The sequence below is a fragment of the Rhinichthys klamathensis genome, unplaced genomic scaffold (assembly GCF_029890125.1).
Source record: "Rhinichthys klamathensis goyatoka isolate OS25496 unplaced genomic scaffold, OSU_Roscu_1.1 h1tg000131l_1, whole genome shotgun sequence".
NCBI classification, from domain to species: Eukaryota; Metazoa; Chordata; class Actinopteri; order Cypriniformes; family Leuciscidae; genus Rhinichthys; species Rhinichthys klamathensis.
In genome coordinates, this window is record NW_026606666.1 from 705,555 (window position 1) to 726,321 (window position 20,767).

The following is a 20,767-nucleotide window of genomic DNA, read 5'->3' on the forward strand; positions in this document are numbered from 1 at the left end:
GACCATATAATTTTTTTTATAATTATTTTTGCATTTTCTTTTTACTCCAACAGCAAAAAGTAAAAATAAAATCTCATTCAGATTAGTGTCTGGTTAAACTGGATTCAGGATTACAGAATGTAATTTGAATGAATTTGTGTTTGCATTTCATTAACTTTGCAATGATTCCAAAATGTTTTAACTCACTAACCATCACAGTGTTTTGAGGAGACATAAGCAATGTGCAAAACATCTCATGCCCTTATATGTTCAAGCAAACAGCTTCCTGTTTCTCTCTTTTGTTCTCTCCCTCTTTCATTCCGTGTAATTAATTCGGTGTGTTTTTCTAACGAGATGGTCACGGTCGTTCTGATAGAACACAGATAACCATTTGGAATTATCCATTGCGTAATAATGGGGTTACTCTGGCAACCTGCGCCACAGGATGACACACGCTGTAAAGATCAAATGGAATGGCAGGGTGTGTTGCCAGGATACGGCTGGTTATTGATCTGCTGTGGTTTAAACATGAGATGATCATTGTGCCCTAATGTGTGTGTGTTTGTCTATGGCAAACAGCTCCAAGACACAAAAGTGTGTCCACAACACATAATGAGCAGGGTACATCTGCATATGGACTGTTGGAAGCAGCTGTCTGTTGTTAAATATAATTCTGATCAGTTAAAAAATATACGCTCTTTTACCTCTGAGAAAGAACAAATAGACAGTACTCTAACTGTAGCTTTTATCCCCATTCACACAGATCAACGAAAATGATTAAAAACGCTGTATTTGTATTTATATATGTACTTGTATTTATATATGTATGCCAGGTCAGTAGTTGGTGATGTCACTTTGTAAAGAAACATTACGCACCTATCGACTGAACACGTAATACGCATGCGCATGACGTCACCGTTTTTGTAGTTTTTTTCAAAAACTTGCACTTTGAATTCCGTTTTCAAAAGTTTGCATTTTCAGGCCCCCAAAACGTTGCCGTGTAAATGAACGGCTAAAATGCATAAAACGTTTTCCGTTTTTAGTTAACTGTGTCGTGTAAATGGCCCTTACATGTCAACTGTAACCCTAAACTATTAGTCTCATAAACCTCGAGGAGTTTAAAAATGAACTCTAAAATTTCTCCTAAAAGTTGCAAAGTTACTTTTAGTTGATAGAATGTCTAAAGTGGAACATCATAATAAAGTGTTACCATTAAAGGTGCCGTCGGCAAAAAATTTTTTTATCATATTCAGTGAAATCAACACTATAATCCGACAGAACAACATAAATAAAGTGGTTTTAGAAAAAAACCCGAGCTTCTGACTCCACCTGGAGCGTGTTATTTGTTTTGCAAAAATCCACAGCTCCCGGATCATCGGCTCCAATCAGCACAGGGCAATATTATGAAGCTGCAGACTCGGAGCCTGCAACTACAGTCCCCCACCCAGAGTCCCGCATTCTCAGACCCCTCGTTTTTCGAGACAGCGCCTCCTGCTGTTCGAAAGATCGTATAACACCCGCACACAGAGTCCCGCGTTCTCAGACCCCTTGTTTTTCGAGACAGCGCACCCTTATCCAAATGCCATTGAAAAGAAAAGGATGCAATATTACGGTCTCGTTTTATTTAAAGTTATCCAAATAAATATTAGCGTTCCCTGCTTAATGCATGTGCCAAAAAAAACTCATTGTGTTACTGATGGAAGGGATACAATTACAGATTGAACTATCTTCTGAAAAATATTATGTGATATTATATTGCTACAATGTTTTTTTAATTCAAATTCAAATTTTTCTTTCAGTTCAACCTATAATGGTCTAATTAACATTATACCATGCTAACATTACAAAACCTGTTTTTTGATATTTTGAATGCGAAGCAAAACTCAAATAAGAATAGACAAAACACCAATAATAAACAATTCTTTACTTTATTTACCGATCACCTAAACATCATCTTGCTGTAAAGAAAAAAGGAAGAAAGAATTGTGTTAGTGACTTTACTTTTAAGTCGCTTTGGATAATCATAAAATGATAATGTTGCTGGGTTCGGCAGGGGCGACCGCATCGATGTATGGTGTACCCTGGAATACAACAGTAGCCTATACGATCGCATTTTGATCTTTTAAAAAAAAAGAGAAAAAAAAGAAGATGTTTGCTTCATGTTGCACTGCTCTGTTGAAGTGTCCCTTGAGATGTTTTTGAACTTTGGACAACTTTGTGGGTTGGAAATATATGGGGGCACAGAATGGGCAGTGAAAATAACTGGATTTCTGAAAGTGAATTCTCCATTTGAATTGTTATATCCATCTTTTTTTTAAAAAGAGAGTCAAACTCAAATTCAAATTTTAAGACCAGCCCACAGAGCCCATACAGTCAAATTTCAGTCAATACTAATTAAAACAAGGAACCCAAACAAAAGGGCAAATGACACATTCTAGCTCACATGTTCACCATAGACTAGTGAAGGCATGGTAAATTTGATTATTAGGCAATTGTATGAGTTGTAAATGGCTGGCAACAACTTCATAGCACAGTTAAATTAATATTGATTCATTACGTTTTATAAGAACTAATTTAAGTAGTCTACATAAATTATATAAAGTAAAATAATTACTCCGGCATTAATTAATTCAATTTATAGTTTTAAGAGAAAAGGTCCGGAAATTAAAAAAAGGTCAAACGGTAAATCTGATTAAATAATTAATGATGACATTCTTTGCTATTAACACACTTAATATATTTATCTGGTCTACTTTAATGTCTACAAAAAGTCTAAGGTTAAAGGCTAACGTTAGCTATCAAAATATTTTCGGGGGAAAAAAGGCGAAAAAACATACATTAACGGCTCAAATTTTGTTACAAACTATCTTTACAAATATTAAATGGACTATTCATATGTTGGTGTATCGATGAGCTATAAAGTAGTTTGATTAAAAAATAAATTGAATGAGTATGATTCGCTAAATAAAATTGACGATACTCACGTTTCGGCTTAAGTTCTTCACATATTTATCCGATCCAATTTGATAGGAGGCGCTGTCTCGAAAAACGAGGGGTCTGAGAATGCGGGACTTTTTTTTTTTTTTTTATTGAACTTTTTTCTTATCACAATAAACAATAAAAATAATCTGAGATCTGACTGTCAATCACAGATCGGGCACACGCCACCCCTCGCGCACGTTACAATGACATGCACACGCCTGAAGTTCGCGGAAGTTCGCGCAGTAACGAAGAGTGATGGCGGAAAATCAAGTAAGCTCATTTAGAGTATAAATGACGTTAGCAATTGCAATCTATCGGTAGATTAGCCAGGGCAGCATACCTCCAAATACTCCATGGTGTTGATGGATGCTGATGAGACGGGCGCGTTCACTGAAAATCTGGTGCACACGCACTGACGAGCACGAACTCGGTTGGAGGGTATCCGTTGATAGTGGGGGAGGGCCATGAGAGTTGTAAACATTCAAAATTTTGCCTAAATCCACTCAATCTGCCAGACTTGCCGACTCCAGCTTTAATATTATACAGTTTTAAAAATCAGTTACTCTTTGCGAAAAGGTTTAATTTGTTAACATTAGTTAACTACATTAATATTAACTAAACATGAGAAATACTTCTAAAGCATTTATAAATCTTAGTTAATGTTAATTCTAACATTTACTAATACATTACTCAAATCAAGTTGTATCTGTTAATATTATTTAATGTACCTAACATCATCTAACAATTAAAAGTTGTATTTTTATTAACTATCATTAATAAAGATTAATATATATTGTTGCAAATGTATTGATCATTGCTAGTTAATGCATGAACTAGTTAATGTTAACTAATGGGACCTTATTGTAGAGTGTTACAGGAAAAATACAGGGCTCTATTTTAACGATCTAAGCGCATGATCTAAAGCGCACAGCGCGAGCGCACTTAGGCCTTGTCGGCATAGTGCGAATTACAGGGGGTACTGGGGGGTACTATCAGGCCAGCTGACAGTCTTGCCTGGGCCCGGGACAAGATAATCTTAGATGGGCCCCCCCCCCCCCCCCCCCCACGATTTTTTTTATTTTTTATAAAACACCATATACTTTTACCCAAAATGAATAATAAAAACACGTTTAAATGGGTACATTTTCTATAAATGTCTTCATTTTCTTTTCTGACATAGCCTACTGCAGTTCTTGTTAAAACACACTAGACATGCATAATCTGTGCATTTTTGGGCACTTTTTGTGTGAAATCATATTTATTTTTTGTCCATCAAAAGTGTGCTTTCACTTTTAAGCATGAGCAGCACAGCAAAAATAGACTCGGATCTGACCCATTATCTGTTCACCGATGATGACAGTGATGCATTTCAGCCGGCTTTTTATTTCTCATCTCCATAAATAGTAGTAAAGCTAATCCAAGGGCTAGAAATCAATGAATTCTTTGCTAATACTTCCTCGTCATCATGGAGAGCGCAGTTCGCACCGCTTTCTCCTTTCCACAAGCGTTTGCTCTCCCGTGGCGTCTGTCGTTGCTATGCAACAATGAACTTAGGCGCGCCTGTAAAAACGAGCGCGCCGCGTCGCTATTATGAGCTAATATCCAAAATATTTCCATATGTGGCTCTTTCCTCCTTTCTTATCAACAAGTGGATTTACAGCATACAGCCACCACAGCAGCAGCACCCCCGGTCGCCATGTCTCAGCGCTTTTATGAAGAGGACGCAACTGCACGCGCTTTAGGCATGCACGCGTGCATCCCGGGTTTGAGAAAACCTGGTACCGTGGCGTGACGTTTAAAAAGAAATGTGTACCGACTTGGTACCGAAGTGCCGGGTCTTTGACAACACTCATAAACGTTGGCTGCGCTGTTTCTTACCTTGCTCAACGTTGACTTTACTAACGTTAGTTCCAGCTTCACCGTCACCACCTTTTTAAAAATATTTGTTTAGGGCATCTCGAAGGCCTCTATTTTCTTCTTCTCTTTTCTTTTCTGAGCACCGGACTTGTGCTGACATTTTGAGCGTAACGTTAGCCTACTGAACTTCAAATCAAATGACAACATCATATTTCGATCAGTGGCCAAACCATTTTTGTTTGGGGGGCGGGGGGGTTCTTGACCACTATTTTTAAAGGACAATTAGGAAGAAAACGAATAAAAAGCTTTTATGTAACTCAAATATTAGATATTTTTTCAACAAATATGCCTATTTTTTTTTTTTTTTTTTACAATTATTCCATAATTTAATGAGGGCCCAGTTCTGGGCCCCCCTCCCTACCCTGGGCCCGGGACAACAGACCCGTTTGTCCCCCCCTGTCGGCGGGCCTGGGTACTATACCCCCCAATCAGAGCCATAGAGAGAAAGAGTTGCGACACTCCCATAGACCGCCATGGGAACTTTGGAATGCGGAAGTAACGCGTGTCGTGGAGCGGCCGATAGTTCCAAACACTGATAGTTTCTCCATTGAACCCCATTCATTTTCAGTGCTTCAGAAGTACGTTCGCTGGTAAATTAATGAAATTACTGTATTTTTTTACTTTTACACATATTAGCCGACCTCTCGTGAATCTAGTCTGTAGTTATATTTTATGTAGCCAGTTTTAGTAAATGTTTATTGGAAGATAATAGGTTAATTGCAGCGATAGCTTACGTGACCAACACTTCACTAACGTTAGCTAACTGGTAACCTGATGTATATAATATATAATATTTTTTATAATATTTTATATGTATATATATATATATATATATCCTATATATAATATTATATACATACACACACACAATTCATTTATTTAAATGGGTTAGGGAGGGTTATGCATGTGCTTATATGTATTTAGAAACATAGTTAATTCACTCATTAACTATCTCTCCGGTTTAATTTTATGAAGAATATTTTTCGGTTGAATATTTACCGAACATTGCTGTATATAGTCGTTGCTTTCTACGTTATGGGAGCAGTCTATTTCCCTCCTAAATCATTCATTTGTACATGCACAGCGTAATTATTTATATTTTATGTTGGTTGGCGTTCTGAACGGACTGCAGACCTCTTTGCGTCATCACAAAGGGCTAATGGCTGAATCGGAATTTATAAGCAAGATCACGGGAATCAATAGCCTAATACAGCCCAGCCAGTTGTGCTAAAATAAATATCATGAGACGTCCATCATCAGATGAATGACATGGAAAAGTTAAGTTAGAGCCGCTAAAGCCAGTGCTATTACTACCCATGCGAACATGAACACTAAGCTTTTCCCTCCAAAAATATAGCCTAAAACTTATCTAAGTTGTCACCCTGCCTCTCCAAATGCAAAACTGACATTAACAAAAGGCAATAACAGCTTAAAAAGTACTTGGGTGTGTGTTTTATTTTATATTTACCGTTTAATAATGCAATCGCTGCTGTCTGTCCATAGAAGAACATGACAGCCCGCGTACGTTTTGGAACTAATGGGGCTTACATGAACCACGTGACAGCCGTCGCGGCGACATCAAAGCGTGTCGCAAATCTTTCTCTCTATGGCTCTGCCCCCAATGAAGACCCAGTACCCCCCAAAGGGACAGAAATATCAGTTTTGGGGGGGTCAGATAATTTTTCTGATATTGTGAAAAAATATAATTACAGTTACAATACAAGTCAACTCCTATTTTCACTGTAGGAACATTTTAATGTAAAGCGATTTCAGCGAACACCCCTATTGTGGACCGTACCATTTTTAACCACCGTGGAGATAGAGAAGGGCAGCTAGCCGAGTGAGTTGTTGTTGTTGTGCTCCTGCTAATGTACGGACAAAGTTGCGCTGTTGCGGCTCGCGCAGTTATTTATAACATATTTATAAAATTAATTTGAAATGAAATTTAGAGCATACATTAAATAAAATTAAGGAAAACTGCCCTTTTATAAAGGTACATAAAATTATTCAGATAAGAGTGTTTTCAAAAATGAGGGAAGGAGCAGTACCCCCCAATTATGGTGGGGTAATTCGCACTCTGCTTGTCGGAATCCACTTTTGCTAGTTTAAAGACAGGAAAAATGGTCCGGAGCCCTCTTCTCGGACAGCACGCCAAATATGCATACCATTTATTCTGTCTGACTTATTTGTTAGTGTGAACTCGTGAAATGAGTAATGGGTGTGTTTTGGGCGTAACGTGCAATAAACCAATCAGAGTCTCATCTCCTATTCCCTTTTTAAAGCCAGTTGTGCTATTTACATGGCGGAATTTGCAAGTGGAAAAACTGAACGCTAGCAAAGAAACGGATCTGCTCGTGTGCGAGGTTAAAGCGCGCGAGCAGACCATCTACAGGACAAAGTGTACGCGCGTTGTGGACCCACCTATAGGTGCACATTACTAACATGCTTTTTAAATAAATAAATAAAATATTGCGCCATTGACTTTAGACCAGGTTTCAGTTGGCTCAGTGTATTTCAGTTGCCTCAAAATAGCAACGGCGCCAACAATGCGCCTGAACACACCGTTTTCAGACCAGCAGTCCATGGGCGAACAGATGGGCACAAAAATGCATTTGCTATTTAAACAACGTGGCGCAGGACGGGAAAATGATAACTGTGTCAGGCTGAAACTAGCAAAAAAAAAAAACTTGTGTCGCGCCTGGCATTGCATGATATGGCCCACAGTCTCCAAATTGCTTAAATAATCATCACTGTATTTATAAATATTACGTTTTTCCCACAGAAAATCTGGATGCAATGATTGCCCTGCAGACCAAGAACAAACTGGGCAAATCTCTGGTTCCTCTCAGCATTACGCCACCTACAGGTAAATCATCTCCCAAATCCGACCCACCACCACACCTCAAACCAGCCCAGGTCACAACACTGCAAACTGCAAGTCATTCACTGCAGATTCTGCTCAGGAACACTTTGGCATCACTATACTGTTTCCCAACCTCGTTCCAGGAAAAGCAGCGGATGATGATGACAACACCAAAACAGAAGCTGCCAAGATGCAGAAGGAGTATGAGTCCTTGAAAGACTCAACCAAAGATGTCCAGGCTGCTGCAGAAATCAGTGAGTATACAAGGATCCTGTATCATATTCACATTTTCACCAGCATGTTTATCGTTTTGGGTCATATTAAAAGCCTCTCCGGTTCTGCTGGTGTAATTGAGCTGTTTAGCATGCTAGCAGAAGCACTGAGGCAGATACACTGATGAGCCTGCATTAAATACGAATCTAGCCTGCAATTTCACTGGAAACATACAGCCAGACTGCAGTATGAGTGTTATAGAGATACAGAGAGAGAGTCAGTCCCATAGGGAGACTCTGCAGCAGCCCAACAGATTGAGGGCATCGCTGTAACACTCGGAGTGAACTGACAGTAATGAATGAAATTATGAGACCCTGTTAAGGGAGACTTTTATTGATTTTTTTAAATGTACTGTACATTTTTGTTCAAAGCTGTAATAATCACTGTGGTTTATTACCTAAGAACCATTTAGAGCACACCCATTATACATTAATGCTGCTTTTATGTCATAATTACCACAATTATGAGATGACGGGTTCAGAATTTATGCACTTACGGAAATAATTTGTTGCTATGGAAACTTTCATAACGCCAAAGTGATCTGTACAAATGTGTACTTGATGATTGTAAAAATACATCTATTCTAAAAGCACCATTTATTCATCTCTGTATTCTCTTGCAAAATATTGAATGATAATTATATTAATTTAAACAAACAAGAATATTTTCTTCTGTCACTGGCCAAAATTCCAACCTTGAAAACAGGATTAGTCATAAAATAATGCCATACATGTGAAAATCATCTGATAATTGAACAAATAGCTCTAAGATGGCTCAGAGGGCGATAGGAATCATCTCTTTGTGGTAGTTTTTCTGGTGATTCAGGGGTATAATAACAATTTCTGTCTGTCAGGTCATCCCGGGAAGTCTGAGAGTTATCTGGATGCAATCAGGAAGAACATTGAATGGCTGAAAAAGCACAACAAGGAAGGCAACAAAGAAGGTAAAGGTTCATCAAATATGACATATTTTACAGCTGCTGAAATGGCCATAGAATGTGCTGTATTTGCTCTTAAAGGATTAGTTCACTTTTTAAAAAACTTTTGCTGATAATTTACTCACCCCCATGTCATCCAAGATGTCCATGTCGTTCTTTCTTCAGTCGAAAAGAAATTAATGTTTTTGATGAAAACATTCCAGGATTTTTCTCCATATAATGGACTTCAATGGTAGCCAAACGGTTCAAGGTCTAAATGACCGTTTCAGTTCAGCTTCAAAGGGCTTAAAACGATACCAGACGATGAATAAGGGTCTTATCTAGAGAAACGATCTGTCATTTCAAAAATAAATAAAAAAGTTAAAGTGTTATAGGCACAAATGCTCGCCTTGCGAACTCTCCTGTTCGAACTCGTTCATCAAAATGAACTAATCTTTTTTCGAGTCATTGACTCGTTCATCAAAATGAACGAATCTTTTTTCGAGTCATTGACTCGAAAAAAGATTTGTTCATTTTGATGAACGAGTTCGAACAGGAGAGTTCGCAAGGCGAGCATTTGTGCCTATAACACTTTAACGTTTTTATTTATTTTTGAAATGACAGATCGTTTCGCTAGATAAGACCCTTATTCATCGTCTGGTATCGTTTAAAGCCCTTTGAAGCTGAACTGAAACGGTCATTTAGACCTTGAACCGTTTGGTGCCCAGCAAAGTGCATTATATGGAGAAAAATCCTGGAATGTTTTCATCAAAAACATTAATTTCTTTTCGACTGAAGAAAGAAAGACATGGACATCTTGGATGACATGGGGGTGAGTAAATTATCAGTAAAAGTTTTTTTAAAAGTGAACTAATCCTTTAAGTTAATCGTGATTCAAGCCAGCAGGATATGTGCACTGCCTTTTGTTTTATTGTTTTAATGCACATACTCTGTCAATTTTATTAGTAATAAATATTATTCAGATTAAACTGAATTCGCCTTTGGCTAAGCCACACCCTAGAATGTAGATTGACCAATCACAGCGCAGCCAAGAACGAGCTCCCACAGAGGTCCGACACTTTTTCACAGCGCTCCATTGACTTTAACACAGGCGTGTCATATTTTTAGTCTCGGCAGGCTATTACCATCGTAGTTTTATCTAAAATATGGTTAAACGTTGTGCCTGGGGCATTTGTAACACAGATACGCGTTTCCCAGAGAGGTTGGAGGGGGGTGTGCGTTTTTTTCCCTTCCCAAACCCGAAGTCAAATCCTGACAAGTGTCGTCTAGCACACGCTGCTAATAAATACAACGTTATACTTGCGTAGTCCGTTTGCTTTGTAATAACGATTATAGAAGTGAATAGAGACCTACCCAGCTTTGCATGAACAGTGTTGCTCCTTGATATTGTTAGTCCCAGCCTCCGTCTCGATTAGTAGGATATGCGGTGGTTCATTTTTTGACTGTGACCGATATGCTTTTGACTCTATTTGGATGCCTTGTTGTTCCTTGCGTTTCACCTGTATGTCGTAAATATAGCCTTCGAACGTATATTGCAGCCCTTTTGCCTACTTCTATCGGACACTTTATTTGCTGCTTTATAAAAGTTTGATCAAATTTCAGCAGGAAGAGCTGTCACAGCATAAGCCATGTTGATACCAGAGCCCAGATGAAGTTTGTTTGTCGGACGTAGCAACAGTAACTAAGGGGGGCGGGGCTTAGCCAAAGGCGAATTAGGGGATAAATCAATTTCTACATTCTAATTAGTGGTCAGATTAGTGTAATATAGGTCAGCAGTAGGCATGTGCCGGTATCAAATTTTCATGCTGCGATTAATTGATTGAGCTTTTATCACGGTATACGGTATTATCACGATATTTTAATTGCACAAGAGAAACAGACGGATTGGGGGTATCTAAAAAAAACTTGCATCACAATGTGTAATTGTGATTGTCAAAACATTAATTTTATTTTTTAGTGACAACATGTTATAATGTTTACATGGTTACTGAGGCTACTGTTTGTATTATTGCTTAACACAATTTTCACGATTTCAATTAAATTCGTGGATTTAATTTCAATCTTGATTCAATATTGACTCATTTGGATAAATATTTGGTAGGCTACAGTAGATAGCCTGCATTTAAATTTTTCTCAAGAAAAAATATATCTCACATAATGCTGTAAACATACAGAGAGAAATTAAATATAATGCATACAATATAAATATAATAATAATATAAATATAAAAATGTAATATGCCGTAATTTTCATTATAATAACAATTATACACTCACCGGCCACTTTATTAGGTACCCCATGCTAGTAACGGGTTGGACCCCCTTTTGCCTTCAGAACTGCCTCAATTCTTCGTGGCATAGATTCAACAAGGTGCTGGAAGCATTCCTCAGGGAGTTTGGTCCATATTGACATGATGGCATCACACATTTGCCGCAGATTTGTCGGCTGCACATCCATGATGCGAATCTCCCGTTCCACCACATCCCAAAGATGCTCTTTTGGGTTGAGATCTGGTGACTGTGGAGGCCATTTTAGTACAGTGAACTCATTGTCATGTTCAAGAAACCAATTTGAAATGATTAGAGCTTTGTGACATGGTGGAAGTAGCCATCAGAGGATGGGTACATGGTGGCCATAAAGGGATGGACATGGTCAGAAACAATGCTCAGGTAGGCCGTGGCATTTAAACGATGCCCAATTGGCACTAAGGGCCTAAAGTGTGCCAGGAAAACATCCCCCACACCATTACACCACCACCACCAGCCTGCACAGTGGTAACAAGGCATGATGGTTCCATGTTCTCATTCTGTTTACGCCAAATTCTGACTCTAACATCTGAATGTCTCAACAGAAATCGAGACTCATCAGACCAGGCAACATTTTTCCAGTCTTCAACTGTTCAATTTTGGTGAGCTCTTGCAAATTGTAGCCTCTTTTTCCTATTTGTAGTGGAGATGAGTGGTACCCGGTGGAGTCTTCTGCTGTTGTAGCCCATCCGCCTCAAGGTTGTGCGTGTTGTGGCTTCACAAATGCTTTGCTGCATACCTCGGTTGTAACGAGTGGTTATTTCAGTCACTGTTGCCCTTCTATCAGCTCGAACCAGTCTGGCCATTCTCCTCTGACCTCTGGCATCAACAAGGCATTTCCGCCCACAGAACTGCCGCTCACTGGATGTTTTTTCTTTTTCGGACCATTCTCTGTAAACCCTAGAGATGGTTGTGCGTGAAAATCCCAGTAGATTAGCAGTTTCTGAAATACTCAGACCAGCCCTTCTGGCACCAACAATCATGCCACGTTCAAAGTCACTCAAATCAACTTTCTTCCCCATACTGATGCTCGGTTTGAACTGCAGGAGATTGTCTTGACCATGTCTACATGCCTAAATGCACTGAGTTGCCGCCATGTGATTGGCTGCTTAGAAATTAAGTGTTAACGAGCAGTTGGACAGGTGTACCTAATAAAGTGGCCGGTGAGTGTATAATGACAAGTAAACATATATTAAAATATGTAATATAGTGCACATATTTAGCAAAATACTCCTCTCTATAGCTATTTTCTTATAGTCAACTAACATTAAATGGCTTTCCTGAGGTAAATGTAACGTTCTGTGACATAATTGTTCTCCTGCAGTTTTATTGACCTCTTTCCGTGGTTGAAAAACACTGATTGATCGAAAGTACGTACCTTTCGGTGGGTTGTACTGTATCTTTAATAAAAAGTAACAGATGATCTGTTTACTTGATCTGAGGCGCGCGATCTGTCACGTCACATTTACAAGCACCAAAACAGTATTTATTGTCTGAATTTCGTTATAAAACCTGAGAGCTGATATTTTTTTCTTATCAAAAGTAACCTGCTCTGTCTAGTCTGTCGGTGTCAGTGTCCTCTTTGCTCCGCGATTTTTCTCTGCGTGAGAAAATGGATGTGTGGCGCGAGACCGTGTGAAAGTGTCAATTGCGTGAGTCTCAAGCTGAATGCGTGAGAGTTGGCAGCCATGCGGGGGATAAATAGTCGGCAGCGTTCCTCCTTCCGCCGTGCTTCTTCTCCACGTGAGGATTGTTTACATTAGACTAGAGTGCGCACTGCATGCACACAGTGCTTATACATGTGATGTGGGGATTGTTTACATCAAAGTGCGCACGTGTTTTGCGCAGCATACGCATTGTTTTTTAAGCGGTTGATGGAAAATAAGCTGATGCGCGTTCTAAAAATCTAAATTCGGATCTATTATTTTTCACGGTATTTCGAAGTCCCCGCGATAACAATATCGTGCATATTCATTACCACGATTTATCGCATTACCGAATACCGGCACATGTCTAGTCAGCAGCCTATGCACAATGCAATTTAAAGATGTCAGGCTGTTGCTAGATTTTGGCAGAGGCTGTTCTGTTTCACCTCCACTTGAAAGTAGCATTTTATTTTGATGTGCGGTAGCGCTGTACATTGTTAATGTATTAACGATGAATATGAAGAGAATCTTAATGTTCTAAAAGAGATTCAACCAGGCGCTCAGGTGAAGTATATCCGTGATAGGTGCTCTTGGGGTAGGGAAAGGATCCAATGAAATAATATGCAAGTCCCAGGCAGGGTTAGGGTTAGGCTTAGGGTTAGAAACATGTTGGCTTGTGACTTTTTTATAATGAAATAAGCCATATCTAATAGAGGCTTTTTAACCTTCTCCTCATTATCTGCTTATTGAGTGCCTGGGACTTGCATATTATTTCATTAGAATCTTAATGTTATTTGCAAAACACTGACGATTAAGAATAAAGGGCGACCCCCTTTATTCTTAAACCTTTGTGTTTTGCAACAAACAAGCGCAGAGCTGTTCAAAATCCTGCTGTGTCACAGAGCGCCAGTCACATATTTTTCCTTTAAATGACAGGCCTAATTTGTCTCAAAGCGTTGTTAATGTATCTACATAATGACTTCACCCTAGGCTGGAAGAGTGTGTATAGACATTTTTCAATATTTTCTTTCTGTGTACCTGTTTAATAAAGTCTGTGCTTATGAAGAGATATAGGCTACTATAGATTGTCTTTTCTGTTTCTGCCACCGTTTTTACAGCAAAACACATCGAAGCCATTTTTTTCCATTCTTGAAGTGAACTTTTTGTCTGTATGGTGATTAGATTCACTGTTTTGCGCTGCCGCCTTGAACTTGAGAACGCGACGCGTCTGGTGTGAAGCACATGGCGCTTCATCCATAGCGCACATACAGAGGGCATGTCTTGCACTTGAACAGACAAATACACATAAAACTAAGGCAAAATAGCCGTGTTGGCAAGAATCATAGTAAATACAGTCAGTTATGTCTTAACTGAATGTAAACAATTAAGAAATTGCCTGTTGGATGCAATACGCCTATATTGCATTCGGTCTTAAAGTGACAGCAGCCTAAAATAGCCCTCTCTTCTGTGACATTAATGTTAAAGAAAGAACGAAAGAAAAAACGTTTGCAGCTTTACCAAGGATTAATATATATTTAATTTATACGTGAAGATTACGCAATGCTATTTTATGTTTGATTATTACATTTTCTTAGAGCTGTATGATCCCTAACCCAAGGTTACATAGAAACATGGAGAAGAACAGTCAAATTAAAGACTCTTTTTTTCCCTTAATTTGCAATTAAAATAAGCGTGGGTGAGAGCACTCATGAATATGCGTCGGTTTGATGAGCTTGGCTCTGTTACGGCGCTGTAAGTCTGCTGTGTTTTGGACAAAGGATCTGTGTATTCCTCTCTTTATACCTGCCAGCATGAGACTGTCTGTGTTCTTCAGGCATCATCTGCTCAGCTCAGAAAATGAGTGTGTTTTTTGAGATGAGAACTGTTGTTCTATTGTTCATATTCCAAACAGATTCATTAGAAGCAGCCTGTTACCGTCTAGACGGGTGAATCATGTCCAGGTCATATTCATCACACACATACACAAAAAAAGAAGAATATTATTCTGCATAAAGCAAACAAAGCCACATTTATCTCTCATCTCATTGCTGAATTTCTTCTATGTTTTTATTTAGATATGTAATGTAAAACCAATAATTCCATGATGTATAAACAATTTACCTTAAATTAAATGCATTAATGAGAACCTATTCTAGTAGACCACAAAAACAAAATCAAGACTTTGTAAAAGAGTCTATTTAATTGTTATGAAATTAATGTTACAATGAAAAAACATGTAATAATCCTAAAATTGACTTCACTTTCTGTCAGCAAAATATTTAATAAAAAAAAATTTCATTTGATTTTGGGAGTGAAATATGGATATCATAACAGAAATGAATGACCAAACACAGGAAAAACAGTTTCAAAATAATTTGAATTGATTTTTACAAAAAAAGTTCACACATGTATGACAGTAAACGTCAATTTTCTAAATGACAAAATATTAAACCAAGTGTGATTTGCTTAGACCCAGAAATAGAAAAAAGCACATTTAGCAAAAACATTTTACAAAATATGTTTTCAAAAAGAAAGCCTTGAAAAAGTAAAGCTAGTTCTATGAAAAGCTTCTTTTTTTTTTCTCTGTTGGAGATGAGACTTTGTTTGGTCACTGAAAAACAGCAACCAAAATGATAACATCTAAATTACCTAGATTAATTCAAGTAAAAAAAAATTTGAACATCACCGAATCAACTTAAGTAATTAAATGTATACAAACACAGTTATTCTTGGGTTAAATAAGGTTAGGTTACTGATTTCTCAGGTGCACACCTTCACTCCCCTCTCTCTCTTAAACAGACAGTCTGAAAGGCTTTGCTAATGTGTGTGCAAGTCTTTGTCCATTGATTCTAAGGGAAATTAAATTAACAGTGGCATGCATTGCATGGGAATCTGGAGAATGATTGTAAGATAGGCATGTGTGACACTGACAAAGACAGAGGGGAAAAAAATAGACAAGAAGAATGTTTTGCTCGTAAAGAATGTGGGTTGCTACTTTCTTTGAGTTATTTGAGTTGTAAAGTTGTCTAATGAATCCCTTTTAAATCCAGAACACAAACAGATATTACATTAAACATTACAACTATTGTTGTCAACTAAAATAAAAATCTCATCCTTAATTAGGGTATGTTTACATGACAACAATGTACTAAAAACGAAAAGTTTTTCTTTTGTTTCCTTTGCTTTTTTTGTGTACAGGTGATAACGTTGTCAAAGCGATCCCCGTTCACACGGATCCGCAAAAACTACTAAAAACTCTGTATTGTGCTGCCAGGCCAGTAGTCGGCGATGTCACTTTGCAAAGAAACATTACGTACCAATAGACTGAACATGTAATACGTATGCGCATGACGTCACCGTTTTCACATTTCACACGTTTCACGTTTGTTTAGTTGTTTACATTGAGAAGAGAACGGGTTCGTTTTCAAAAACTTGCACTTTGAAACCCAATTTCAAAGGTTTGCATTTTCAGGCCTAACCCTAACCCAAAAAACTGTTGTAGTTTAAATGAATGGCCAAAGCGCGTAAAAAGTTTTCTATTTTTAGTTAAAAACAGTGTCATGTAAATGGATCCTTAAACATATACATTTTTGGTGCTTGTTAGGGGCCAAGCACTGAAATCGTTGGCGTTATTATTCTTCCGCTTCTTCTTCCATATGGACGTCTATGGCAACCCATAGAACCGCTTGCGGGAAAGTTATGAAATGTTGCACACTGATAGAGGATAGTCTGAACGGTCACCATAGCAAATTTGGAGTCTTTAACTCAATCCCTCTAGCGCCACCAACTGTCCAAAGTTTCACTTATGTTTATGCTAATAACTTTTTAACCATAAGGGCTAGAAACAAAATTCATTTTCCCACTGATTCCTTGGCTCAAGACGATTCGAGTCATGTAAATCCTTCCGCCATTTTGAATTTCTTTTTAAAAACCTACTTTTTCGAACTCCTCCTAAACCGTTCTCGAAATTGCAAGCTAATTTTACGTCGCGCTTGCGAAAACAGACTTAAGGCTGTATCTCTGCAACACTTTATCGTATTCAGACCAAACTTGGTACATGTCATCACAAGCATGACCTGAGGCTACATGCTGCGTTTCGGTGCAGTGCCACCTACTGGTCCGGAGACACGAAAAAATGGCTATTTTTGCTTTACTTCTGAACGATTTGTCCAAAAATCATAAAAGTCTTGTTAGATTCAGGGTGTCATGCTGAGTCGACTGGTATCCAATTTTTCCACATCGATCATTTTAGGCGTCGGCCATTTTGAATGATGTATGATGCCTTGAAGGAGCCTGAGAAGTTTAGAACCAGCGCCACCTAATGATACCAAACATGCTAGGTTTTGCCTTACAGTTTGTGTAGCGTTGTGATTAAGCGCTTAAAAAACATTTGACTGATCGAGACAAAACCACCGTCAGAAGTTTGAAAACATAGGTCGTTAGCTAAACGCTAATGCCCAAATGTCAAAATATTAATAGTAAGTGGCAATAAAATTCAAATAAAGTCAGGTGTGGGTCATTTTTTTATGTGTTTATGCATATAAATGTCTATAACTCCAAAACAAAATGAGATGTTTTCACCAAATTTGATACAGACATGTATGGGCTCACTTTGAGGACACATAAAAAAAATAGTGGGATTTTGCCACTTGTTGGCGCTATAATAGAACAAAACATGAAATTGACATTGACTTTAAAGCTGCTGTCCGTAGCTTTTTTTGGGTTAAAAATTATCCAAAATACATATTTGATAAAATACATAACCAGCCAGTGTTCAAAACTATCTGCTTGCCTTAGCTCGATGCAAAACGGTAAGCTTGTAATAATGTTTTTAATTTTAGTGGTACTGGTGGATTTCCGCGGGAGATTCGAGCATGTCTTTGCGTCATTACGTCACATCTGTACACATAAAGAAGGAGTCTCGGCTAGTATAAGCTATATTGCGTGTGAGGATGTTGGAGGTAGAGATTTATAGCCTTTTCTCACAGCACTTGATATAATTAAACTTATCAATTTGATGGCGGATCCAGAAAGGTTCAAACGACGATCATCATCAGTGACAACTAGAGATTCACCCGCTGTAAAATGCAAAAGACTTCGTTCGGACTTCGGAGTGGCTACAGAAAAAAAGAGACTGCAACCGGACCTATGCGAAAACAAGGATAATATCGGAAGGACATTACATGATGTAGTCACGCAATGCTTGCTGACGTTGTTAACGTTAACAATTAGAGAACATAGTATAGCTACTTTGCACGGTTTTGCGTGAAATGATAACTTATAAGCAATTGTTAGATTTAATCAGCGCGATTTACTGCAATGTCAGAACCAGAACAAAAGTGAATGTTTCTTACTAGTTCAGATGACATTTCCCGGTGAAAATTCTTATGTTGGTCATACTTCCAAAAATAATAATCTGTGATTCTGAATGACAATATCCACATCGGCGCGGTGACTGACAGCTGCACACTCTCCTTAAACACTGTGTTCATCCGCGGTGTTGAACTACAACCCACGTAAAGTTGATAATTCCGCGAATGACTGCAATTGCAGATTTCGAACAGAGATGGCGACAAAGAGGAAAAATGCCGGACTGCAGCTTTGTGATGTAATACAGTATTGTGATGTAAAATGCTATACTTAACGAATACATTGCTGTAACATTACGAAACTCAGCATGTGCCATCAGCACCATGCCCTGAAGGTACTCAAAAAAATTGAGACAGCGCCACCTTTAGGTCAAAAGTTATAATTCAATTAAAAAAAATACTAATAACTTTTGAATAAATTTGCCTTTTGTAATGACACTGGTCTTAATAGATTCCTTGGGTTATGCCGAAAACATAGATACCAATTTTGCCATAGTCAGCCAAACTTCCTGTCCGCTATCTTTATTTTCTTTTAAAACCTATTTTTCTATCTTCTCCTAGCCCGTTTGTCCAATTTTCACCAAAATCGAATCATATCATCTCCAGACCGTGTCGAGTAAAAGTTATGGATTTCGTGTCGATAGACAAAACCGTTTTTGTATACCGCAGCAGCAAAGTTGAGGCATGACGCCAAAATGAGTAATCAGGCTTTATATCTGCAATGCCTTGACATATTGACACCAAACTTTGCATGTGTCATTGTCACTTCACTCTGACCACATCACATCGATTTCATAACTGCGTCACCTATTGGTCAAAACAAAAGTGATAAATTATTATCATCATCTTATAAATTACTGTATATATGATTTTTCAGCCATTTGCCCAAAATCCTCTTAAAATATCTTTAATTGCTCCTTGCTGCAGTTGGTCTGACACTCCTAGTCATGTTGGTATCTCTTAAAGCAACACCAAGTAACTTTTCCTCCGCGGTCGCCCTACAGGTTGGAAGCGAAATTGTCCATTACCGCTGTCGTAAATAATTTAGCCTACCGCAGCCTACGGTCGCACGTGCACGCACGCTGTTTATCCAGCACCGGCTTTGGAATCAACAATGTCCAGGGGGGGGTTGACTAGCTTTCGTGAGGCACACTCGCAAGGTCTCTCGCTCTCTCCCTCTCTGCCGTGCTTGCGCTATGTATGTTATTACGTGCAGTATGTTCTGTCTCGCATGCGCGCTCTAGATTCCGGCAGATTTAAACTAATTTGCGGGCATCAGGGAGATGATATAGACTTGGGATGTCTGCAATGGCCATAGACAATTTGAGGAAGTGGTGGGGGAAGTGACGTATGCCGTAAAGCAGTCGAGTTTTGTAGTTCTTTTTGTGGTCGGGTTACTACCCGAAACCCGAAGTTACATAGTGTAACATAAACTTATAGTTGCAATAGTAAAAGCGATACAGACCACGTCAGGCTATGGCAGACGTGTCATTTAACCTATTGTAAGTCGATGTACCATCACAAGGGTCTTGGAAATATATTATGAAGGTTGAAAAGTTACATAGTGTTGCTTTAACGTCTTCTTGTGCTTGGCCCCGATAATTGCTGTTTGCAGCTATATTTCTGATTATTTTGCTCTACTGTTCAAATGTTTGGGGTTTGTAAGAAGTCTCTTATGCTCAACAAGTCTGTATTTATTTGAGGAATGGTTGCTGAAAATATATATAAACTCACAATTGCGAGAAATAATTTTTTATATATAAAAAAAAATCCTTGCAATTCTGACTTTTTTTTCTTGTGAGATAAAAAAATCAGAATTGTGAGATAAAAAGTCGCAATTATCTTTTACTTTTTAAATTCCGGGATAGAAACAAGCTTCCATACTTTATTCCATACACAATTCTGAGATATAAACTCAAGATATGTGAGATAAAAAAGTCAGAATTTATAGGAAAAAAACATCAGAATTGCGAGATATAAACTTATAGTTGCAATTTGTAAAGTCCAATTTTGAGGAAAAAAGACTGACTTTTAGTTTATATCTAACAATTCTGACTTTATAACACAATTGCGACTTTATATCTTGCAATTTTGACTTTATAACTTTCTGAGACAATTCATGGATATCGATGGGTCGAGAAAAAAGTCAGAATTGCAAAATGTAAAATTCCGAGATGTAAACTCGCAATTGCGAGAAAAAAGGCAGAATTGTGAGATAAAAAGGTCACGATTACCTTTTTTATTTTTATTCATTGGCGGAAACAAGCTTCCACAGAAAGCTTTTGCTGCAGCTATTAAATTATATTAATAATATTAAAAGCTACTGAGCAAATACAGATGGCAGAGCACTGAATAATATTACATAAAACAAAAAGGAAAAATGCCTTGGCTAACATATTCAAAAATTCAACTCATCGATATCCATGAAATAAACATGTTTTAGACCACCAGATATAAATACCTCTTAGATACACAATTTCAGCGTTTTTAGTATG

The 20,767-nt window shown here is 38.1% G+C and overlaps 1 protein-coding gene across 1 annotated transcript in view; it reads left to right on the top strand.

Moving 5' to 3' along the window:
* The window catches only part of scg3 (secretogranin III), a 44,090-nt gene that overhangs the window by 11,818 nt on the left and 11,505 nt on the right, over positions 1–20,767 (top strand). Inside the window, exons 9-11 of the mRNA XM_056256703.1 lie at positions 7,661–7,744; positions 7,885–7,995; positions 8,868–8,957. Of these exons, the coding sequence (XP_056112678.1) occupies positions 7,661–7,744; positions 7,885–7,995; positions 8,868–8,957 (285 nt within the window). The remainder of the gene's footprint in view (positions 1–7,660; positions 7,745–7,884; positions 7,996–8,867; positions 8,958–20,767) is intronic.